Consider the following 27,107-nt stretch of genomic DNA (forward strand, 5'->3'; position numbering starts at 1 on the left):
CACACAGAATATCTGTAGATGAATGGAGAATTCATTCCAAATTTCTAAAATCAGAGAACATTATTCTAATTACACTTCCTTCAGTTCCTTAGGAAGCAGCCTTAGGAAGACTGCTAAGATAATTTTACTGTATGAGCAGTACTCTGATTTTTTTTACATATACATGTAGGTATCTCCTGTGACTGTAAAACTACACCCTGCTCAGTGGCAAAATATAAGTGGGGGTAGGGGGTTAATGGTGCTAGGTTGTTTCAATTAGCTTCAATATTGCATAGGTCAGGATTATCTCAGTTACTTATTCAGTTGACAGTTTTCTTCAGGTTCTTATTCAAATAATACTCGATTTTATTTGGTTTATGTAAAGGAATATTTGTATAGAGGTGAAGTAATTTTCTGAACACCTGCCTTGCCTGCGCCACCCCAGCCTCTCCTTGAGGAGTATACACTTCCTATCTACGGCATGAGGAATATGTTTTAACTGCAGTCTCTGATTCAGTCATTAGATGTCCCTGTGCACTGTGAGGGACTGTACAGTGCATAGTGCCTGGTAAGCAAGACAGAGTTGAACTACACTGGTTCTGGGAAGTCTGGGAAGCATTTACACTTGGTACTATCCTATTAAATACATTTATCCTCTTTAAGGTCTGTTATTTACCATTTGGCAGAATCTAAGTGATTTCATATCCAGAAACATCAATTGGCTAATCCTAGTTAAGTAGCATTGTTCCTTTTATTCACTAGGACAAGATGTTGTCAGCTGGCCTTTAAGTCAACCCCTTTGGTTTGCCCAGATTAGATTAGATTAATTAGTTTCACCAATGAGAACTAAAGGTCAGACTGAGTTGCTCATGTGCCCTGAGCATCTCTGCATCTTCCTTTCCCTCTCTGCTTGCACCTGTGCCTTTTTCCAGCTGTCTGGGATTCGTTCTCTACCCATCCTCCTTGTGCAATATAAAATCTCCTGAATAACAGATCAGATTATATGGGGTTGAAAAATTGTTGATTTTCTCAGAGGTTTATAGTTTTTCATTAGACTGGAATTCCAGACTTAGCAGTTTTATAGTCATGTCCCCTCGTATTTGCCACAAGTTAATTAAGAAGCACTAAAAAAAAAGTGAACAATGAATCATAAAACACAAACATGGGTATAAAATACTACATGGTTATTCCCTTGAGACCATAATCAACTTCAACAAGAGCACTGACTGCACAATTAAAGCAAAGCAGAGCATTTTTTGTTATATTGAAAAGATAATTGTTTTCTGCCTTATTAGGAAGAGGAAAGCATGTTCACAGTGCACTCAACAAGTGCTGGAAGTTTCAGCACCAACCATCAATACCAAAGTATCTATCCTGCATTTGTGGACATGAAACAAGCCTTGCAAAAAAGCTTTGCAAAAACTGAGGAGAGAAAAGGTGCTTTTCTGCCCTCTGACTTGGCAAGCTGAACTCATGCCTTACAATATGTTCATATTCTCTAATGCTTCAGCAGCTGTCAAGTGAATTTCACAAAGCCCTTTTATATTATGAAGTGGAAAATATATTCAGAAGCATCAGAATTCATTCATATTGAATGTTTTTTCTCTGTAATGAAGTCTGGGCAAATGTAACAAAAGCAACTACTGTAGCAGTGTTTCTAATTACCTTCCTAAAGCACTGAAAGAAATGCTGACATTTTAATGGCAATTTATCCTCTGCAGTTTAACGAAGCTCTATGTTCCTGTTATTGCCTTATATTGCTTCGAGTATTATGAACATGTGTAGGACTGTGTAGGTTTCCACACCCTCAAGATATGTTTCAGCAAAAATATTTTAGTGAACCTCTTACTTTTCATTATTTTTATATTCTGCAGAAAATACCATAAATGACTTATATATATATATTTTTTTAAGAGTTTCTGACAAAATTTGTCATGATACATTTGTATTTGAACCAATCTTTGTGGAGTCCAGATGCATTTAAATTCTTGTATTAAAAATAAATAAATAATAAGGTCTCTATGAAACTGCAGCCAACTTTTATTATCCAGTCACAATCCAAAACAAACCAAAATCTAAAATCAAAACAACGAGCTAGTTTGGTTTGGTGTTTTATTTGTATCATGTCTTTGCCACTTATTTATATCATTCTAAGATTTCTGTCTCTGTAAATTGTAGCTGACAATCTCAGAAGGAAACAAATACATTTATTACACTGAATTAGAAAACTATTAACTGAAGAAAAGCTTGTATACAAGGTTTCAGTCATACAAACACATGCAAATGTGCTACACATTGTTCACAAGCAGAAACAGTAGTTTTGATTAGACTAATCATGTATTTTAATTATACATTAGTTTGTAGAACTCAAGCCAAATATGTGATGGAATCAAGTCCTTTATTAAGAGTACACTTGGGACACTGTTATAGGACCCTTCATATTATAGCTCTCCATCTGTTGTGTGTTAAGGGAATTAGAATAAAGCTAATTTAAGAGCTGAAAGGCAATGCACTTTCACTAAAAAAGCACAAATCCAGTCTACTAAGAGGGTTACGAGAAGAATCAGTAATGCAAATATAAGATACTTATCTGATACTGGCTCTGTGCAGTTTTCTGGAAAGAGAACCTGTCTTCCCGTTCAGCAGATGTCCTCCCTTCAGTCTCTGAAAGTTTGCAGTAGACCCATCTGCTGCAATCCTTATCTGAATTCTATAGAAGACAATGATTAAGTCCCATGTGGGACTTTTCAGTTACTTTCATAAAACACTTAAACTGACAACTATTCTACAGCATGAAATTCTTTGAGGCAAGTAATAAAACTTAACCAATGCAATAAAATTAAGCCTGTAACATAACATATAGCAACCCAAACTTAAGTCACATTAACTGCTTTTCTGAAGTAAAGTCAACTATAATATGAAAACATTTCTCCTTCTTTGTGAATACAGATGTGATTTTGAAGAAATTATGATGTATCACAGAAACCTTCCTGTATCTTTTAGTAGGCTCTGTAATGTTGAATGAAGAGCTATGTGTCTTTGATTTGTTTCTCAGCCAATCTAGTGGTTGTATTCAATAAAGAAATGTTATTTCTGCCAGGTGAACCACTTGTACCTCTAGATCCGGGTATACAGAATCAGAATTCTTCATCACCATGAATGACATTTTTATCCAGCCTTGTTCCCATGAGACATGCAACATGAATGGGTTCAAAACAACTCCTATAAATTCAGATGTTTTTATGTACGTTTTGCTTATTTGTTTATTTTGTTGTGATATTTGCTGGGTAAGCAATGTTTCCAAAGTGCTACAGGAAATCAATGACAAAAGTCTTGCTGGTGGAATTCTAATGAATTGGAAAAATTTTACCATGTTACTTAATCTCTGTTGCCTTTGTTATCGGGAATATTTTTTTTGTCACATGTGATAACACTTATTGTTACTGCATTAGGAATAAAATGAATACTGATAAAAGGCTATTACAAATTATGAAAATTTGATCAGCCTGTCATATTGTGGCAGAACAGAAGTCTGTTTCTCTATTCAAAAAAAAAATTACATTATGAAAGAACACAGAGTACTCTAGCTCACTTTCATAGCCAAAGTAGGAATATTGACAGTGGTCCTACACACAGATTTGTAAAGTATGTCTAAGATTAGACTTCAGTCCATGTCTCCCAACATTTTATCTGACTGATCAAAATTCTAGGAGATTTAGGCAAAATTCACCTTTTTTTCTTGGGTGCTTCATGAATATGCATAACACTTGACTTTCATCATTATTATTCCTCACATTGTTATCATTATGTGTTTGTTGCTATTGGACCTTCTGTTTCTCTTTCTGTTTCTTCCTTATGACCCATTTTATTTCATTATAACATCTGCATTCCATTCTCTTTTGATTGTATAGGTTTGTTTGGGTTTTTACACTTGGTTTCACATCATGCTTCTGGATGAAATCCTGGTCACTATGAGGGATTTTTGCTAATCAGCTCCATAACAACAACTCATCCTTTTAATCTACACAAATCAACTTCTCTTTTCTGACCATCCTGTGTCATAGTGCCTAAAGCATGTTTGAAGTTTTTATTTACTTAGGGAAGTTATGTTTTTTAGCACAGAGCTTAAAAACATGTAACATTTCCCAGAGTGGCCACTGATCACTGCATATCCTACCACAGTGTTAGACTTCCTGTGAAAAGAATATCTAATACGGTGTCCCACATACATGTTGCAGGAGATTTGGCAGATTTCTGACCCCAAATCGACAGCACTAATCCTGAAACAATTTGTACAGCACCCTGCCCAATATAACTGACCCAAAACCCTGACCTGAAGCTCAGATCAACCACAGACATCCCACAAGCTTATTCATGGAAGCCGTTAGGACACAGCAAAATAGCTTATTAATAAGTATTTCTCTCTCTCTCTCTCTCTCTCTCTCTTTTTTTTTTCCTTTTTTTTTTAAAAAAATCAGTTGCCCAGATTGCATTGCTAATAACAAGGTGCAGGAATGCTATTTCAGGGATTCCCGCTTAGTGAGGCTTAGTATTCCCTTGCATTGTTCTCAAAAAGCTATTTTATTTCCCAGAACAATAAATGCTTTCCGACTTCCAGTTTCTACACTAAGTTATGGAGACATGCCTGCCTTGGATGACAATGAGATGCAGGGGAAAAGAATATGGAAAGAAAAATGGGAATAAGTAACCATTTTATGTTATCTTCAGTATGATAAATGGACAGAATGCTGCTTTCACCTTGTCCTTGTAGTGTAGCATGGATAATCATATTATCATATATTGCACGTAAACACAAATGGACTTCACGTATTGCTACACAAGTTATAAAAGGTCTCAACAGAGGTCACTCAAACTAAAACCACAGGCATCCGTAGTAAACAAGGCAGTGGTAACCCTCTAAAGACATCGTTTCTTTTCATCCTAAGCTATTCAAGCTTCTTGAAGAAGTAAGTTGAAGATGCAACCTAGTGCTGCACGTACCCATGTCCTCATGTCCCCATGCATGTGAAGAAAGGTCAATGAGACTTGTATGTTTTAAGTGTTATTTTATAAAAATGTTCTGTAAAAAACTGAAAATTTTTTATGGAAACTGGTGCCCAGGAAGATCCCCCAAAGAGTTTTCAGCCTAACTTGATGGTGACAGTGAAGCTGTTGAGCAGGACCTGTTTGCAGAAGCAGATCTCTAGCAGGCAGCAGTAAAATAGCTGCCACTAGCACCCTCAAGACGTGGCAACAGCTGCCTCTAATGACCTTCAAGTACTGTGTGATATTAGCTCTTATTATGTTTGTTACCATAGTGCTTGGGAAAGTGGAGCTTGCACAATATATACACAGCATCCCTGCTCCACAACAGCTTCTTATCTAAATAGACAAGCTGATAAAAGCTAGCGCAGAGGATTAAATACACAAACAGAGCAAGAGGAACAACTGCCTGCAAATTTCACGTGTGCTACTCTGTTTACTTGTCCTTTGGGCAGAGTTTAATTAGTAAGGGATTAGCTGACAGATAGTCAGAAGACAGGATGGTAAAGAGAGTCGAGGAGAGGGAGGGAGGCTGAGATGGGAGTCTGTGAGAGGAGCCTCAGGGATTGCAGAAGGTGGCTGCATGGTACAAGGGAGAAGTATTCATAAACCAGACTGTAAAAAGGCAGACCGATGGCTGTGGTGTTAACTGTAAAGGGACAGAGGCACAATCCTGTCTTGCCATTAATGGGCTTATAGCAAGGAGGCAGTCCTGAATGGTTATTGCTGTTAGAATACTCAGCCTGCCTACAGTGTGTCTCACTCAGGATCAACGTTACAGGGGAATAGCTGTTATACAGAATGCTATTTGTTTTAACATCCTCAGAACCAAAATCAGCCTTGAGCTGGTTCCTCCAAAAGCTTTTGTCTGGCTGAGTGCTGATGGGGTGCAAAAAGCTGGTGCATCCTACCGGGTACCTATGCTTTGCTGTTCCAGATCAGATAACCAAGGAGCCCCAGGGACCCCCATCTCTTTAAAACCCCACTTATTCCAGGGCTGAGATGGTAGGAATCCATGTAAAATGTCCTTACCCATTTGCACTGAGCAGAGCACCAAGTCTAGCTAAAAACAAGGACTGATTTCTGAAGTATGCTTTGTATTGTGTCATGGGGAAACTGGGGACCAGCCATCAAGGTAGCCACCAAGAATTGGGAGTCAGAATTAAAAAGATGTCAGAAAAAAAATAGTGAAATAAACTGTCATGATACCAAAATCCAATGCAGGGGGTGAGAAGGAAGGTACAGTGGCATTGTTTCTTTTTCCTAATAAAAATGTAAGATATGCAGCTTTCTAAAGGATAATTCTCTTGTGAATTCTGAAGGCAGGGGATATCCATGTGTTGCTGTAGGCTCCAGTGAAATGTAGAGAGAAGGAGAAACTGCCAGTGGAGGGTGGTATTGTACAACATAAAATAAGTAGCTTCTCTTACTTTGGAGTTACCAACAAGGAGTAGCAGTTAAACCCCACAGCAATCCTCCATTCTTAGTTTCCAAAATAACACACAGTGGTGGGCTGGAAAGCACTTTCAGGTCAAAGACATGAAGAAGATGAGAAAACTGCAGAAAGAAGTAGAATGAAATTAGGAGATGGGGAATGTAAATTAATATGTGTATATATACATGTATATGTATATATATATGGAAAAATAGATGAGAGAAAAAATGAAGGGTTAATTTAGGATTAATTCTGGACTGAAGGGGAAGGAACAGGACCTCACCCAGGAACAACAGATTTCCTGATGCAGATTCTCCCTTCCTGCCATTCATATGCAACATCAATGCTATGTAGAGGGTAACAGCACCCTAACTGAAGGATACAGGTTATAAACTGGAATTAACAACCACAACTGATCCTGCTTATGCTGTGAAAACATTTTTGAACTCCTGTCCTACTTTGGCCAATCCTGTGTGCTCTTTTATGAGAATGAGTCATCTTTAACTGAACATTTATACAGTGTACCTTGAATAATTGAAGCCTACTTTAGCAATCACTGATAAGAAGTATGATTTTAAAATACAAACCTGAACATGTGATTGACACCATTTCTAACAATGCACAGAAAGGAACTTTTGCCAGACCCCAACATTCTGTTTCAGAAATGAACAAATTCTAGAATTTATTGTTTTTCTTAATCTAAAATTTTCTTTCTTTAAAATATAATTTCAGATTTCTATACATAATATACTCCTAACTGTACATTGAGTAAATTCTTGTTCTGTGTAGGTTAGACTTTAAAATATTCGTGTGTAAATATATTGGCCACATCAAAGAATCACATTGAAAATACTGTTTGGAGATAAATGTGGCTTGTAGAGGACCTATAGCAGGCTAAAGTGGTGTTGAAACAAATCTGAAAAAGTTACATGCCCATTTACAGTTGTTTCTATTCACTCACTGTTAGAGAATTATACAACCACAAAATGGATAAAGTAGGAAGGGACGTTGGATGTCATCTAGTCTAACCACACATTAAGATCCAGGTCAGTCAGAACAGGTTGCTGAGGACCACATCCAGTTGGATTTTGAATATTTTCAAGAATAGAGACTTTACAACCTCTCTGAATAGCACCGTTCCAGTGTTCAATCACCCTTATATATAAAAATATATGCTTAAATGTTTAAACAAAATTTCTTGCATTTTAGTTTGTGCTCATTGCCTCCTATCCTTTCAAGAGACACCACAAAGAGGTTCGTTCTGTTTCTTTTACCCCTTCCCATCACTTACTTAAAAAAATGTTAAGATCCCCCTGAGTCATCTCTTCTCAAAGTTAAACATCCCAGAAGTACTCAGCATGTACAGTAGTGCATGTATAATACATTTCACCCTTTAGACTAGTACACTGAAACTGAAAACACTTCCAGAAATAAAAATCTGTAAGAAAGAAAAATTAATGGCAATCAGCAACTTCATAGAAAAGCAAGGTCACAACCTGACTAAATAATATATGACAAATTCTCAAGCTGTTTAATGAAAATGAAAAAGCAATATTTAAACATGAGAATGACTTCAAAATTACAACTTTCAGAAATAATAAAAATATACCTTACTTTTCACAGAAATTAGTCAAAACATTTTTTTTTTCTCTTTGGAATGTACAATGAATAAGAGCTTATCTATTGTTTATTCTCCTTAAAGTTTACCAATAACAAAATATCAAAATGAGAATGGGCAGCTGAACAATACAAATGAGAATCGTAACATGGTTTGAAAGAACTAGTACAAACATCTCGTTGTCAGTAGCCTGCATCAGCTACGTTTCCAAAAGGATGGTCAGGCACTGGAATAGGCTCCCCAAGGCAGTGGTCATGGCACCAAGCCTTCCAGAGTTCAAGCAGTGTTTGGACAACGCTCTCAGACAGACGGTTTTGGGTGGTCCTGTGTGGAGACAGGAGCTGGACTCGATGATCTTTGAGTGTCCCATCCATCTCAGGATATTCTGCGATTCTTTGATTCTAATGTAGAAGGAGATGCAGAATTAGGCCCAGCTGCCACAGAGCCATTTGGAAAGAATGTAAAATGATACTACAACTTTATTGAACATTTTAAAACAAGGTGACTAATGATACAAGGAAAAAAAAATCTGCACAGACACAGAATGCATTATCTAAGCAATGACATGTATGATACTGTCAGCTGCATAGAGAAGAGAGAGAAATCCTTCAAAAACATAAAATAAGCTTATTTAGATGATAGGCTAGGACAGGTAAAGTCAATTTGCTTGGTGTATTACTGAAAGTAACTGAAGCAAAAACACAAATAATACAGATAACAGCAGTGCTTAAGTTACTTAAATACTTCTCCAAAGCTTGCCAGGCATAGTTCAATGCAACCTCAAAACTACTTCCAGTTTCTTGCATTTTGTTAAGAAAATCTTGGAGTGAAGTTTGGATATTTACATTTGCTACAGTTAAACTTAGTTAATGACAGTTATCATCACATGTGTAGATCAGGAAGTTTTGGGGTATGGTCAGGACCAAAAAAGTCCTGCTGACTGTCAGAACAGGTCCAAACCTGTTCCTTGCTGGAAAGAAAAAAAAAAAAAAAAAAAAAAAAAAAAAAAAAAGCAACACTCATCTGAAAAAGGAGAGTAAGAATTTGTTACCAGAGCATTTAAGCTTAGCACAGTATAGCTTCCACCAAAAAAATAAAAAAATAAATAAAAATAAATAAAAATAAATTGCATAGACATTGTTACACATTATTTTTCTGGTTAGGTTTAAGTTTTTCTTCTCTCAACAGTTTAAGTGTCACACAACACTGGTGCACGTACTAGCTTTTCTGTAAGACCGTTTCTTCAGGTAAATTTAAAAACTAAAATACTGATGAACTGGTGCAGCTGTTGTGCATGATGAGGAATAGCTGGAAAAAAAAAAAAAAAAAAAAACTGAAAGAAAACAAAAGAACAGTGTTAGAGTGTTAGACTCAGCAGTAAAGTAACCAATTTCTCACAGAGGAAAAACTAAGCTAGTATGGGGATTCAAGCACACCAAAGACTTCATATGTTCACTTCTTGCCTTCTTGTTCACTATTAAACATCTTCTTCAAATTGTCATAAAATGAAGTGGAGCTACCAGCTAATCATGTCTTTCCTGCTTCTGTTTAGACAATATATATTTTAGAAGACCACATCTCTGCTTCACATAGAGAAACACATTTGGTAATTTTAGTTTTTTATAACTGGTAACTGCAGTATTCAATTTAATTTGCTACACTGTCCAGGACTGTTTTGTGAGCAGTGAGTCCATCAACTAACTCTAGATTTAGCTAATAGCTAAAACAAGTATTCTTTCTAAGCAGCAAGAGGAAAACAATTTGGAAGAAACATGTTTCAGCTCAATACAACCCCCCATGATATAAACCTAAGCAGTTCCAGGAATAACAGAAAGTTGTGTATGGATATGCAAGTAACTACGTGTTAATCTGTCTGAGCGGATGTACTTTATCTCTACTGACTGGAAGCTAATGGTCAGCTTGCTGTGTCACTGCCAACTAGAAATAATAATAATAATAATAATAATAATAATAAATTTTAGATGTTTATTGATAGCAAAGGAAGATCATGTAGCTAATAACATAAGCATAATTTATCAGAGATCATCCTGAAACAGCTGACTGTAGTATTTTTCTCATAATTATGTTGAATTACTCAGTTAATACTATGCATTTTCCCATATCACATGAAACAGCATCTAAATTCATCAATCATTTTAACAGTGCACAGCATAAAAAGCTTTATAAGAAAGCACTGATGATGGTATCAAGCAGTTGTCAGGGATGTACCTGTAACTCTCATGAAAACGTATGCCCACAGCATTTATTCCCATTCTAAATAGTAAGAGGTGCTAGCACTACTTAACTGTGTCAGCAATGGCAAAACAGCAAAGCCTTTTAAAGACCCTATAGAATGTTAGGTATATCTTTTGATTACAGAAGAGGTATACTAATATGTTCCTGAAAGGAGACACACAGCTGTATTAATCCATCACCTGTTTCAGCTTTGTGTTCAGAATGGGTTTCCACAGAGTTTGCTGAGACTGTAGAGCAAAGTATCAGGCTCCTCACCTTGGAGGAGAAAGGTGTTTATCATAGGAAAGAGACCAGGCTGTTGCACCATTTAGTATGAGCAGGAGTTGTTATAACTCCTTGATGTTAAGCTTGATGTTAATGACAGAGTAGTGTTAGAGACAGCTCAGTGTCTATCAGTAGCCATGTTGGACCAGATCAATGGCCCAGTTAATCTTCTATCTCTTCTATCTATATTTATGGCCAATAGCAGATGGATTGGAAAGAACATAAGAAACAGGCAAGCATAAAATTTTCCAGTTCCTAGCTTGCCCTTGCAGTGTTTGATAGTGATTAATGGACTTTGTGCAAGAGACTGGAATGGGAACAGCATATGTATCCCATTTCATGATGACCATTCAAAAATTTCTTGAATTCCTTCTTATTTTTATATAAAGTAAATATTTCAAAAATACAAGTAAGCACTTTGGAAAATGTATTGTCCCGACAAGCTGCTGAGTCCAACAGAAAAGGCTCAGGAAGAAGGCAGAAATAAATACCAGAAAATTAATCTGGGAATTTTCCAGTTTTCATATTATGAGAAAAACTAAATAATGTAATAATCTTCTCTACCTATCTGTCATCTCTCTTTCGGGCCAAAGACTTCTAGCCTATGTAACATTCACGTACATGGAAACCATTCTGCAGCTTAGTTATTCACATTCAGCATCAGGACACAGATCTGTGTCTTTTCACTATTACTGAAATCAAAATTTTAATGATTCTGAACTATTCTGTACCACCAGCAAATTTTGTCATCACATTACTTGTCCCCCGCTTCCAGTTTAAAACCTAATTGTAACACCTAGCTAATGAAATGCTTGCTTCTTTCCCTTAGTTCTCATTTTATAACAAGCTGTTAATACAGAATACTTTTTTCTTTTTTCTTTTTTTTTTTTTATTCCATGACAATTTAGTTTTTTAAGGGTAGACAGCTTAAAAACTGTTGGATATCCAAAAACATTGTATCAACCAAATTATTCTTGCTATCATACTTATTTTGTTATGAATTATATCAATTTGCCTAGTACTGAAGCTAGAATTGCTGAGATATTGTTCTCCAGGTAAGTACCAAAATCTTTCCAAAAACTCTTTCCTTTGGTATACAGGCTGTTTTAATGAGTCAGTTGCACAACCCAGAAATTCAGAAATTTAACCTCTGATTTTCTTTTGATTTCCTTGGATCACCGAAATTTTTCTTGGCTATTTCTTACTATATAATTCACAGCTTTAATCAAAACTAATTTATTACTCCAATTTGGCATTTACTCAAACTAACAACTAACTTAATTTCCACAGCATTTGCTGCATTACTGACACCCCAATAGAAATGGAGGTAGGAATTTCAATGTATTATCCAGTGTTATCACTGTGTATGGCCACCAGCAAAGGGAGTTGTGTGACTCTCTTCCAGGATACACCGGCAAAGTTCAGTTTTGAGGGGACAATGAAGGAATTTCCAGATGAAATAGGTTTTAAAGAACCATTGATCTGAAAAGCAAGAGGACATTTGCAAGAAAAATATCTGGACACCGATAGGTTCTTTCAGACAGAAAATATCATTTCTTAGTGTCAAAATATCTTTCTTTTATGTGATCTTATTTGGTCTCTGCTACTAAGGAGAGACATGAGAAAGAGGAATTCTCTAAGAAATACAAAGGAAAACATTTAACAAAACATAAGATTTTTTTTTTTTTACCTTCCTGAGAGACATGGGTTTGTGTTGTTGTTTTGTTGTTGTTGTTGTTACTAGAATATCTGAAAAATAAAATAACAATTCAGTGCTTTTCTTTTTTTAATTTAAAAGAATACTTTTATTTGTGAAATATTTCATCAACATTTTAATTGCATGAGAAAGGGAAAAAAAATCTTTTTTACATCTATTTTCTTGTTTGTTCCTGCAGATGCATTTCTAGCTCTCCAATTTCATCCCTTCCATTTGCAGATACAGGGTTTGAGAGACAAGGCTTGGTTTGGCCAAACTCAGTAGCAAAGAAGGGTGCAGAGGAACCCTTCTGAAGAACTGAGGAAACTGCATTTCCTCAGTTTTAATCAAAAACCTACAAAAGTCTAGTGCATAGCAGTTGCAGGATACCAGTCTGGCTCCTGCAGAGGCAGAGAAAGACTTGGGATTATTTAAAAACTACTTCATAAGTACAGATCTACCCTTCTTTGTGGTGAGGCAAGTTTCTCAGGGAAATGCGTCATGGAAATTATAAGTAAAAAAATTTGCTTAACCAGAAGGAGAAATGACTCAGAACATCTAACACTAGAACACAAACATAGATGATTTAGAGTGCTGTTTGGAAGAGAAAATCTGTCTTGTTTCCATTGGGCACTTGAGTTAGCTGGCACCCTGATTTCCATACCTAAGTAGGGTACCTAAAATTTAGCACTATACGTAACTACTTTTAGATCATCTTTATGTAGCAACATCTTGAACCTCAGTCTTGCCCACCATTTACATAAAACATCTTCAAAACAGGGTTCTCAATGGCCTAAATTGTTGTTTTTTTGCAAACAAAGGAAACAGCTTTTGTTATATTTAAACAACATGTCAGCATATCATTTTAGATATGTGCAGTGATTCATTGAGTTGACCATTAACAGGTCTGATTTAAAACATTTACGAGCACTTATCTTGGATGAATGGATATTTTAGTATACAGTTTTGCCTTTCCCATGTCTTGGTAGTGTATTTGTAGTGCACTATTGAATTTCAGTTGATTTTTTTTAATTGCCTCTTTAAGAATATATAATTATTGTTGACAGCAAACCAAATAGAAGAAATGCTTCTAGATTAATTAACAGTGACCTATAATTAAACACTACAGCACTTAGAGATGGAGTGGTCCCTAGATAATATTGCTTTAGCTTTAATGAGTGTTTATCATTCTTGTTTGCTTCTGCTGTACCAGTTATCAAGGTTAGTTAAAAAAAAAAAAAAATCTTAATTAAATGGAAATACATAGAAGGCACTTCCTTAACAAAAAACAGCTTGAAATATTCATCATTTAAGCAGCATCCCAATGTATGCAAACTCCCACCCTACAACTTTTAGTCAATGTTTATCCATGGAGCTTAATATTTTCCAAAAGTCATACCTTGACACTAAACAACACTGTGGTATCTTCTAGTATTGTTCCTGCACATGTTTATTTTAAATTCTCTGAAAGATACAAAGCATGTTTTATAAATTTGTGTGTCTTCTCCTATATAAGAAGGGCTCACTCAACATTTTTAAATGAAAGGATTTCTGATTCTTGCTTCAGACTCCACTAACTCTGCATAGTAATTAAGTAAATCTCTTTATTGCACTTTTTAAAATTCAGTCCAATGCTTAAATTAGATTCCTAATGGAATTAAAGGATCACATTCCTATCAAATTCCATAGGGAGTTTTGTACCTAGGGTTCTCTGAAGAAATGGCTTGTGATTTCCGGAAATGCCAACCCTGCACTTTCAGAAGATGGTGCTAGAAGCAGTGGATTCCACTACCATAAGAAAAATTCCCTGTGCTTCCAAAAGTTGCAGATCCAGACCTGAATCAATCAACAATGAGATAATATGTTAGGGGAACTTCCATCTTTCAACTGTAACATGCTTATAAATGAGTGCTAAAGATTATGTGGATCATAGAGGTAGTCCGTATATGACTATACCACATACCACTTGATTATGATATATAAAATATATAAAGTTGAATATTGGTACTGCTAAATAATGATCCTGCTTTAATACTCAAATTTTCTCTGGTATATATCCTGATCATCTCCACTGCTGGCTTTCATTGTGCTACTGACAAGGTCTTCCTAATTTGTTTTGTTAGAACAGTAAAACAATGTAAATGAAACAACATATATAAAGCATTACAGTGAGTACTGAAAATCAGAAAAAGATTGGGAAAATAAGAAAAAGCAGACCTTGTTGGTCTCAGCTCAGTCTCTTTATTAGCTGGTCCGAGTAGTTAAAATTAGGCTATCTCAGGAAGGGAGGGAGGTTGTCATTGTTTAAATCCTAAGTAAAAATAGAATACTGATTGGGTTCAAATGAAGGTTGTTCTTAAAACAACTTGAATTTACAGAGCTAGAAAACAGAGTTGCTGCCAGTCTAGATATTTCCTAATCTAAAATCCAGTTGCAGAGAAATCTCTGAGTGAGACAGACATTTACAAATATCCTCCTGGTAGTCTTTTAGGTTTGTTGAAACACTATAAAACATTCTTGAAAACAAAAAGTATGGCACTTTTACACGTTCCAAATATGTAACAGGAACAGTTATTTGGGAAACTGGAACAGAGCTGTTTGAAAACTGTATTCACTCACTGCCAGTTCTTGGCCCAGTTATAGCTGTGTGCTTGAAACATCATTTCCCACCATGTTGTGGTTTTTTTGTGTTTTTTTTTTATTCTCCTTCCATGCACCACCTTCCCTCCCCCACAACCAATTTGGAATCAACTTGTGCCAGCCCTGAACACTGCTGCAATTTACTGCTGAGTCACATCATTCCCCTGCTGTCATAGAACATCATCATCAGTTCTATTATAGAAATATCACAACAGCAACCTTTTGGTATGAGGATGGAGAGGGGCTTCCAGGTCAAATGTAGTGGGTAAGCAGAATATAGTATGTTCTTTCAGAGAAAGCTCTCTTCCTTTTCAATGGAATTTCCCTGTTTTTTGTGATCACAGGTTTGGAAATAGCGCAATCATCTTTCCCCATGATTTCACCTCTGCTCACTTGCTGTACCTCTGGAATGCCCAAATGATCAGTGTTTGAAGGCAATGGGCACTAGAAGAGACTTCCGTTGTTTATTGTGATAGTGCTGAAGTCTACCGGGGTTGACAGATGCTGCTCCAGAAGGTTAATACGATGAAGAAAGCTCTTCCAGCTGGACCGTAAGAGGGATTATGTCTGAGCAGCAGATAAAAAGATTATTCCCGAAACAGACACTGCTTTTTTTTAAGACGTTGTCACTCTTGTCTTACCACTCCAGTCCCCCAGGCTAGAAGTGTTTGCGTTGGAGGTGTTTGTCCAGCTCTTGAATTCTGGCACCTGTTCCACTCTTCACGTACTTGCAATTCAAAGCAGCCCACATCTGAGGACACCTGAAGAAATAACAAAGAAGAAAAAGAAAAAAAAAAGAAAAAAAAAAAAAAAAAAAAAAACAGGGAATATATTTGGAGATTTTAATCGTTAAAAAATAATAATAATAATAATTAATAATCTTCTACTTGACCTCAACATTCTTATTTCCTGCATGATTATTCTTGAAAACTGTGAATGATCGATAGACAGCATGCATTTGAAAACTGGATTAATATTTTTGGTCATTTGCCTTGCTCTCCAAGTTCAGGAAAGCAGAGGTAAGTTCATATATAAAAGGATTATACTAATTAACTTTAATAGGTTGGGGGAAAAAAAATTGAAAGATCGGGTCATTTTGTGATTATCAAATTATTTGTTTGGAATTTGGTGTCTTGACAATTCAGATAGAGACAGCAGAGTTGGTGAGACAGATATGAAGTTGAAAATGGAAATGTTGACAATATTTCTCATGTGTGTTCCCTTGGCTTTACATTTTCTGTAAGAGATGCATTTTAGTTTCCATTCACCTGCATATGCCCTTTTATGGAAATATATATATATAACTTCAAAAATGAAAGGAACAAAACAGCTGAAAGAACATCTAAGGAAGAACATTCTAAGAACATGTTCTTAGAACATTCTAAGGAAGTGTTGACATTGTTAAAGGTTGCCTGATATCTTTGAAATTAAGAGAAAGTGAATTATATTTTTATATTTACCAGCTATTATCAGAAACAACTTCAAAAACTTTTAGAAATACAGATTTTGGAGGAATACAAAAAAGTGCCAAATAAAAAGAAACAGCAATGCTAAGAAGGTTTATACACAGAACAGAACGAGCAGGAAAATATAAATATTACAATAGGAAAATGAAGAGGAAATATCTGCTAACATAAGTACATATTCAGAAAAGCTAAAATAGGAAAAAGCACCCTATAATTATAATAACATGACAAAATATATTCCTTTAGTGATGCAGAGTATGATTTTTAAATGCATTCCAATAAACAGGTCTCAATGAAAATAAAATAAAGTAGTAATATGTGAAATTATTTGCAAGTAAACAGAAATACTGACAACTTTGGTGTACTTAGTACTACAGCTAGCTATTGTTCCCTTTAAAAACATCACAAAGTTCACAGCAATTTTAAAGTTTCTTCAACAACAGAAAACAAAAAATGGTGGTGTGATTTTTTCCCTGTTTGGTTCCATATGCAATTTAGATGTTTGGGGAAGGTGTTTCTTTTGTGGTGAGATTTCTTATTAACTTTTCTGTCTATGCTTTGATATTAAAAATATATTAAAAAAAAAAAAAAAAAAAAAAAAAGAATTAAAGTCAATATAACAAATGCTTTATGCTTTGCCCACATGAATGACCTCCTATTTTCCATCAAGTGCAAGCATATTAATTAAATGCAAAGAATATAAAATAATAAAAGAGAAGTCTTCCCAACAGTATTGAAATAGATATGGTGTGAAACAGTCTACTGTCAATAAGAATTGGAAAGTTTTATTTCCACTTCACTTGTTTTTGAGTCTTGTTCTTCTGTGTACAGATTTGCTTTAAAAAATAATTCCGTTCATGTATCTCATTGATATTATGTAAATCTTCTCCTGTGGACAATTACAGTACTGAAAACATGCTTGGGAAAAACTAATGCATTAGCTAACACTAGATTTATATTCTGTTTTTCTTTGATTTTACCTTTTAACTTCATGTAAATAGTGTTATTTAATCATTAATGATAGTTTGGAAATATGGCAAAAATGAGAGAATGAATGATAGTTCATCTCTGACAAGGAAAATAAGGTTTATCAAAATACACAAATTGCATATTCTCTGACGGAAAAAGATTAAGTAAATTTCATGTAATTCATGCATGGTTGATGATATCATTACAGTCTATATTTATAGTTATGAAATGAGAAAGTAATAATGTGAAAAGTGGAGACACAGTTACACCCATCATAAATTGTGCTTGTATGTTACAATGCATTTCCCATAAAAAGATAGTCACAAAATTATAGGAGAGTATCTTGATAAAGAGGAATACAGAACTGTATATTATCCCCCTCAGAGATGCAGTAATTGGAAAATCTCAGTACTTGGAAAATCTACCAACATTCAGAAAGCAATGCTGAATAATACACTACATATAGTATCTTGAAATAGAGAGAAAATGATTTAACTGTGAGCTAAAAGTCTTTTTTATATCTTGTATTTTTCTTCTTTCAAATATAACAAACAACTCAGCTGCCATTTTAATATATATCAAAGCTTTTATAGTAGTCTTTTAATTTTCTAATTTTTGATGGCTTTCAATGGAAAAATTATTTTTTCTATATATGTATGTGAATGATAATTGGAAAAATTTCTTCCCAGCAGTTTTTTTTAAATACATTTGGTATACACAAATACATAATAACTGCTTTTTATTGTTATATAATTATGCTATATATAATATTTTTAAACTGTGTTTTTATCTCAAATACACATACAAATCTCAAAGGACTTAATATTTATCTTAAGATATTTCTTCATCAGAGCAGAAATGCATCCAGAACTGCTATTTTATGACTGAGAATTAGGGTCAGATAGTTAGAGAATATATTTTGAAAAGTACACATGCTCTCCCAGTAGTCTGAATACTTATATTAATCACTTATTAAAGATCCTAACATAGATGATTCGAGGCTTTTAGGACTATTCTAGTTTAAAGTACATTTCAACTATGACAAACTAGGAAATAAAAGATTAAGAAATAAAATACTCCAATCTTAAAATAAGAATAAAAAGAATAAAAATATCCAAATAATTTTTTATTTTATTTTTCATTATGAACAAAACTATCTGAAGCTCAAATTCTTGTTTTACTCACATCTGTGTTTTAGGGTGAACAAAAATGGGGCTTACTCAGAAATGTCTTTTGATTCTTCCTTCCTAAACCATGTTTTAGGATTAAGACCCATCTCTTAGGCATTTGGATGCTGTCCAGGAGCACCTCCAATCCCACAGATAACAAACAAGGAACTGTAGCGTGCAACATAAAGACTTCAGAGATGGAGTGTTTATCTTTGACCATGGCTAGTGCCAAACTCCAGGAAATGACCTCAGGACTTGAACTCTTCGTCACTGTCCTGACAGAAACTGTTTCTAATAATGGGAAGAGAAAGTGAGGAGGACAAAATCTGTGTGATGGCAAAATACATATATATATAATCAATATGACAGTAATTTTTAACTGCTGAATTGTAAAACATTGAACATTCACACTAACCAGCAAAATACACACAAGCTTTGAACTCCCCAAACTATACACTGATGCTGAGTACATCCTAGCACTTGACAGTAAGAATGTAAAGGAGAGAGAGAACATTTGAGTGCTTAGTGTTAGTTTTTAATCAGCAAGCAAATATACTCTATCTACTCAGTCATTCTTTAGGACACAAAGGCTTTCTGTGTGCTCTATGAAATCATTTTAATTCATTCTGACTTACCACTTCCCTCTCGACTGTTCTAATTTGACAATAACTGTTGCAGATCTTCATTACTATAGTTGTCCTCAAAAAAAGGGTTAAGCAAATCTGTGCCAGACAGAGAACAAAGTCAAAGAATATATATCTTCAAAGAAAGAACAAAAGAGAATGCATTAGCTTTGTGCACTAAGATTATTCTCTACTTTCACTCATAAAACAAGGATTACCAAACTAAAGCTAGCTGTCCTGGTTGTGCTTATAAATAAATGAAAAGTAAAATACTGTTTAAACAAATGCAAAACTGTTAGCTATTTCCTGACCAAGAGACAAACTTGGATAAAAATACTAAAGTATCAACATGGAATCTTAAAGATTAATTACAGTTCTCCTCACATCCATTCTACAGTAATTAGGGAAAAATATGTGACACTATATGTGACTGAACATATAGCTGGGAGAAGGGGGGTGGTCTCAGAAAACAACTGTGGACAAGACAAACATTCTTAATAATAAAATATTTTTTCTCTTTACAAACTTTTAAAAAATATATTATTAAAATATATTGTAAAAATATAATTAAATTATAATTATATTAACTTATAAAATATAATAAAATAAAATATAAAATTATAAAAATATGAAAAATAAAATATAAATTATATTAAAATATATTTTAATAATGCAAACTTTTTAAAATATATTTTTTAATATGTTACAACAAAGTTACTTTACTTGGGGTCTTAACCTGTTGGATTATTGTTTGGGGGATTCTCCGTTTCTCAGCTAACAGGGGTGTCCTAGTAGCTTCAGCAGTACACTAGGTGATATGGCCTGTATTCATCAGATGTAGCAAACCTTGTTTTCTTCCCAGAGGGAAAAACATATTTTCCCCTTTACTTTTGTACTCCTGTCCTATTCACAGTTCCTTTGGGTTTGAAATGAGACGTTTACTCCTTCCCTATCATTCTTCCATTTTTATCAGAAATTAAGTGCACTATCCTGCATATTTTATGCATTTTGCACTTAGCAAGCACTACTGCATTTCAAAGAATTCCTTCCCTGTAGAAACATGTGATATTGAACAACACATATCCTAAAAAGAAATATCTATCTAGCTATCTGTCTGTCTATCTGCTTGTATGTCCATATAGATGTAGGTTATAAAAGTGTGGAGAAGGGCCTTGGTACTATATTACTGGCATATTACTTGGTACTACTATACTGGGATTTAGTCACTATCAACTTCTATTTACTGGACTATCAACTTCTATTTACTTCAGAATAGTAGCATATCCAGGAATCACAGAATTAACAATCACCTGGAAGTACCCCAGCACCTGCTACAGAGTAGGCGTTTATATACCCTTACGTAATTGTAGCATGCCTTATCATGGTACACAAGAATACCACCTGTTTTAACCTTGTTACCTGACAGAGCAACATCATCATTCTCACATGACAAAGCATGAGGACCTGAGGTGTAACATAGAAACTGAAGTCCTGACCTGTATGAGGTACTAGTCATAAAACACAACTGCAGTTTAGCAAGCTGAGTCTTGAAGCAACTGTCTAATCACAGACATCTGCAAGTCAGTAGGACCCCAATTATTTCTAAAAATTGGGAGCCTGCATAGCTAATCACACTTAGGCTATCATGTTTATCTTTTCTGTAGTGAGGTTCTTTCTCTAAAATACCTCGTTTGGTGCAGAGCCAAGATCACCTGCTTATTTACCACTCTGAACCTTTTATTAGCTTTCTTGGATTTTATTCAATCGTGTATTAACAGTCTAAGAGTCCCTGAACTTAAGTTACCTGAAGTGCCAGTTTTAGTATTTGTGCTCCAAGTATATCTTTCATACATATGAGTCAACACAGAAACCTCAGAAATTTCAGCAGGAGGTAGTAGCACATTCACATTTTACTTTATGATTTTGTGGTTATGGCACTAATGGAGATAGTTCTAATGAAGTCCTTTTCCCTCTCTTCTTCCCCATCATAAGTGGATTAATTGAATCTAGATCAAAGAATGGTCATGCTTAGAGCAAGGAATAGGATTATGCGATCTCCAGATATCGTTCCAACATAAATTGATCTATGCAGCTTGACACTTGGGCTTCTCTACTATTCATCTTGGAAGATAACTTAGTTCGGTATGGTAAGACCAAGTCACTCTCTGTCAAAATAAGAAGGAATCCGCTAACTAGAGACTGTAGATTGCCTTGCAGGATGAGTGCCCCTAAACTGTGAGAAAAATTGACCAGTTCCAGTTACAAAAGTTCAGGCAAAGAAATGGTTCAGTGGCTTCCGGATCCTGGATGCTGGATCCTGCATGGCAACTGTCCTAATCATCATCACATTTGAATACAACTCAAAAATTCCGGTCTGCACTGTGATTCTTTGACTCGTGCCATTGTGAATGTTGATATGTTGATAAGTATGGCATTATATCACTGCAACTTGAACTTATGCTTTCTCACTGACTTTCTCAGAGCGTGGTTGTACATCTTGAGTAAGATTGTTTAGAAAATGAATAGCAGAGGTGCTCAAGTGAGTGTTTCATCACTGCTGATTGGATGCATTCCTCCAAGAACTACTCAAACATTTAAAACATTTTCTTTAATGTTTTGATGCAAACAATATCAGATCATAGAATAGGATTTCAGGCCAAATGCTTTTAAGATATCCAATGTAATGCAAATAGATATATGTTTCATACATCAATTTTAAAAGAAGAAATACTTCAATGCTGTTTCTAGTCTGAATGTTGGACTGTTGCAGGATTCAGAAGTTGGCAATAAAACCATAAATGGCATGATATCTTCTCTGTGAATTCCAGCAGTAGCAGCTAGTAAAGCTGAAGAATAATCATGGAACCATAGAATCATAGTACAGTTAGAGTTGGAAAGGACCTTAGAGATCATCTAGTTCCAACCCCCCTGCCATGGGCAGGGACACCTCCCACCAGACCAGGTTGTCCAGGGCCTTGTCCAATCTGGCCTTGAACACCTCCAGGGAGGGGGCATTCACAGCTTCTCTGGCCAACCTGTGCCAGTACCTCACCACCTTCTGAGTGAAAAATTTCCTCTTAACCTCTAATACAAATCTCCTCTCTTTTAGTTTAAAATCATTCCCTCTTTTCCTAATATTATCTGACTGAGCAAAAAGTTGCTCTCCATTTATCTATAACCCCCTTTAAGAATTGAAAAACTGCGATAAGGTCACCCTGGACAGTGAGGATTCTTCACCAGAATTTGCACTTTTCTGTCTGAAAGAGAAAGGATATACATGTATTGCTACTCTAAATGGTGTCAAGGAAAACATAAGTTTCTTATGGTGCTCTTTCAGTTAGTAAAGATGTGTCAGAATCATGTGTTGACTACAGATATTTTGTATGTTCAATATTTGTGGTTGGTACTGGCTGCAGTTATGGTGAATGCAAAGTTAGTGCTGCTCAGTGTATGACAACTGTATTCACAAAAGCAGAAGAATCTTCCCTGGGTTTACGATGTTTTCTATTCTCAACTGTAATAGGTAAATAATTCACAACAGTTCATTTATCATAAATAGTATAGTTGGAATAATTCAATTATGTTACTAAATTATCTGTTTAGAAAGGGAGAAAATATTATGTTGATCTGTAATAAGGCCTAAATTTGTATTTCATAAAAACTGTGTTTCAAACGACCATGTTCTTAGCCTACTTTCTGAAGTCAGTTGATTTAACAATTGCATTTCTCCACTTGGCATAGAAAACCACACAGATTTCTGTGAGTAGTTAGGAGCAATGGAACAGCTGTGAGGCTATGATGTCTAGTTGAGTTTTCCAATGTTAATTTGCAAATATGATTTTTTTTTTTTCACACTTACTGACATTCCAAAGCAGCTTAGTTGATTAAAACTGGTCTTTGGTACCAAAATGTAAATCTAGGTTAAAGGGTTTTGAACAAGAAGAATAAACTTCTATTACCTAATTCTATCTGCTAGCTTTGAATGTATTACCTTTTATCACCACTAATAAAAAAATAAATAAATAAATATCGACTTTTACTATTGCCTTTACTATAACCATATATTTCAAAATAATTTATCACATTCTTCTCTGGATTTACTGCATACTGTTTCACTATAACCAATATTTAATATTTTTGACAGAAGAAAAACATGACTCTATAACCTAAGGATTCATGGAAGTCTTGTTTTGTTTGAATATGGTGTTAATACAGATAAAATCTTTGTCTTCCATAAAAGTTTAAAGGAGCATCGTCATGCATTCCTACCAAGAAAGAGGATTTATGAAATCCCACCATCTTCCTGAATTCTCAGGAAGCAAAATCCCCTGTTACCAATCCAGATCAAAACAAAAATATAAGCTTTAAAAGGCTGAAAATTACAGAACCTATCTTTTAGGTACCTTGATATTTTAGTTCCATACAAGGAGCCTGGCAATCCTCTCTGGTGTCTTAGTGGGCTTGAGCACAGTTTTTGAACATGTGCAGGTAATGTTTTGTCATGCTGAATGCAAGTGAAAGATACAGGTATCAGATTTATTGTATCTTTAGTACAGAGTCCCAACTGCACAAGCAGGGCTGAGCACCTCCTTGACATGTAAGGTAACACCAAATCTACTGGAACACTGGAAGGTACAGTAGAGGTTTTGTAGTGCTGGGTATGTAGACATCAACTTCATGATACTTGTACAGAAAGTTTTCTAGTGGAAATTTTGAGCAACCTGATCCAGTGGGATGTGTTCCCGCCCATGGCAGGGAGTTTGGAATTAGATGGTCTTTGTGGTCCTTTCCAGTGCAAATCATTCTATGATTCTATGACAGGGTCTTCCAAGCTGGAGGCCTCGTAGATCTTTGCCACAGTTGGATACCCAAGCCTCATTCCACAGGTGAAGTTACTATTCAGTGACATTTAACACAACCCAGCGTGTCAAATAAGAATCACCTAGCTTATTGTTGCTGATATCAATTTTGAGGAAATAAAATTCAATTTATTTTTAGGATAAATTCCTTAGCTCAATTCCTCTCTTTTAGGAACACACAAGCATTCTCCTCTGGCCAGTATTTAGCTTCTGCTGAGGCTAGGCACCTATGTCAGCTCCTTTTCTTTCAGCAGTTCACTGACTGAGTACAATAAGCCTGAAGAAGTGAGACGCAAATTGAGCTTCCTCCAGTGCCTTGGCTACCCCAGGTAGATCCTAGATAAGACTCACTGCCCTCCAGGATGCATTTAATGCTGCCATCAGTTCTTTCACTGTGTGCCTTAATATTAGTTAAAGAATGTATAGGGCCCAAAGATAAGTACAAGCAAGACATATAATCTTGTACTCATATGCATGACCTAGGCTGCATAAAGCCATGCTATACGTTAATCTTTCCCTGCTCATCTAAGCCCCTTCAATCTGTTCAGACCTTTCCCATGCAAATAGGATTGAGGCAATGTGGCATAAAAAGCACACTAAAAAGTATATAAGGAGAGAACACACTTTGGGAATCCTGTCTGTCATTGTCAAGTGCCATTTGAATTTGGGGTGCTCACTACTCCCATAACAGGAGGAGACTGACTCTGAGAGAGAAGAGACCAGGACATTCGTGCTTTCTGCATTCCATCTGGTGTTTACACTAATCAGCCCTTTCAGAGATCTCAAGATCAACTTCCATGACTAATCATCCTTGCTTTTGTTACTGGTTGAATTATCAATATGGTGGTTGTTGGCCCTGCTGGCCCTGCTATATATTTAATTGGATCACATAAGCACATTTATGGCATCTTTATTTGATTCATCCTCTTTGATAAGCTTTTATCTTGTTCTATTTCAGTAGTTCCACTTAAATAAGCCCTGTATTTTAATTAATAATTATTTCACTCTGAAGGCGGTATGTCTCATTTATCAATCAAGCATTCCTTGGTTTCCTAATATCCTAACTTATTTTCCAGACTTACCAGTTTTATCATACATGTTAGACCTTGTGATGACCTTAATGATGAATTATTCAGATTTCAACAGTTTTGTCCTCATATCACCCTGAATTCTGCTGCTAAAGCCTTTACTACATTTTAATTTTTTCCTTTTTGGATAGAATATTTTAATTTTCAAAGGTCAAGTGAAACTACCCTGCATAGGCAAGCAGAACACTGATAACTGGAAACAGATAAATATGTGGTCACTTTCTCAGAATGAAAAGCCAAAATAATAACCCTAATTTGAGAATAGGGAGAGAATTCAAGGTCATTACAACAATCATTTGTGAAGAATCTCCTCTCTCAATCTTATGAATAGTATAATTCTTAATTCAAGTTAATGACTTAGGGGCAAATCCTGGGGAAGAAGCAAATCTGTCAAGAAAGTCCTCTGCTCCATACAAAAGCTATCAAAGAGCTTAATGACAAAATCCTCTGCCCCAGTTGGTCAGACTTCTTCAGCAGCTGGGCTATAGCAGTTAATAGAGCTTGTAACAGGTAATAGACTTACAACCAGCTTCTTTCCATGTAGATTATTGGTATTTTATTTTAGAAGATTTCAGGGGACTACTCTGAGATTTTACTGGCAGTGGATCTTCCTTGGTGGTAAATCTATTACTCTCTCCCCATATACCATTCAAATCATTCAGTGTCCTGAATAATCTAGTGTTTGCCCCCTTGTGATTTCTGGTGGACACAAGACCACATTTTCACAGAGCAAGTTCCTTTTATGCAGTGTTACCTTTATGGTCCATGATCTGATATTACTGTGGAAAACTAGTTACTGCCAATGCATTCTATAACAAATATTATATGACTACATCATCATTTTCATTTACTTTACAACAATTAGATAGTTCTAGTCATGCCAGCTGCTGCCTCTAGCATGTTCTGCAAAACCACAAAAATTGCCTGTTGCTTTCATTGTATAAGCTTCTATATTTGTAAAATATTCCTCATAACCAAGTACTCAACTTCTTTCCATATCAGAATACCAAATACTTCATAATATAAATGTCATTATTATGACTTTTACACAGAAAAAATTGAATGTTAATTCTGACATTAAATAAGAACCGAGACATACATATATATATTCTGACATATATCATAGAATTTCTCCCATTCTTTATTTGAAGTACTGTTCTTTCTGCAGTTGTATGCTTTTCCTTTATTTTTCTCTTATTGATCAGCTGCTAACTTATCTTTAAACATTTAATTAACAAAGTTTCCAATTGTCAAGATAATGTGTTACCTTCCTTATTTTTCTTGATTAGTACAAGTAAACAATAATTAACATTTATTAAATGCAGCATGTTATTTCTTCTTTATCCTGTAAACTCAGTTTTACTTTTATTTATTTATTTTAATATTACTCTCACTAAACTTATTTCTTTTGAACCATATTATTTCATTTTATTATACTTTTACAAATTTTTAAACCATTCATTAAAGCAACAACTCAGGCACACATATACCATGCCTTTCTTGCATTTTCTTCCTTCAAGTTTTCCAATTATCTAGAAAATTTACCCTTTCTTTTCTAAAAAGTTCTTCCAACAAGCCTTGTATTCTGATTATATTTTACTTTATTTTTCATTGTAGCACATGAAAATGCATAACATCAAATGTATGAAAATGAAAAAAAATAGATATTTTCATATGAATTTTAATATCTTTATTAAAATGTATGCAAAATTTTGGGAGATAATCTAAAATACAGTAATGGCTCCTGTTGCATGATTCTGCAAAATGCTGCACTTCAGCTTGCTCAAATGTATACCTGTTTTTATTGTTAACATTTTAACATAAAATTTAGCTGCTATGTCACATAATAGAAAATCTCATATATTTAGGAAGTGTGACCAAATGAGTCTTGAGGTTTTTGTGTGCAATCTAATATGAGTGGTTCTTTGCTTGATTCTATTTGGAGAACATTTTTCATAAATGAATAGCTGCATAAGTAAAACTTGAGCCTAGCTCTTCAGTT

The 27,107-nt window shown here is 35.0% G+C and overlaps 1 protein-coding gene across 1 annotated transcript in view; it reads left to right on the plus strand.

Annotated features, from left to right (window-relative positions):
* Nucleotides 1–15,883: 15,883 nt before the first annotated feature.
* The window catches only part of IMPG1 (interphotoreceptor matrix proteoglycan 1), a gene marked incomplete at its 5' end in the record, with an annotated part of 65,599 nt that continues 54,375 nt past the window's right edge, over nucleotides 15,884–27,107 (plus strand). Inside the window, one exon of the mRNA XM_082755969.1 lies at nucleotides 15,884–15,950. Coding sequence (XP_082612095.1) covers nucleotides 15,884–15,950 — 67 coding nt within the window. The remainder of the gene's footprint in view (nucleotides 15,951–27,107) is intronic.

The sequence above is a fragment of the Aythya marila genome (assembly GCF_965140915.1).
Source record: "Aythya marila genome assembly, chromosome: 3".
Classification (NCBI taxonomy): Eukaryota; Metazoa; Chordata; class Aves; order Anseriformes; family Anatidae; genus Aythya; species Aythya marila.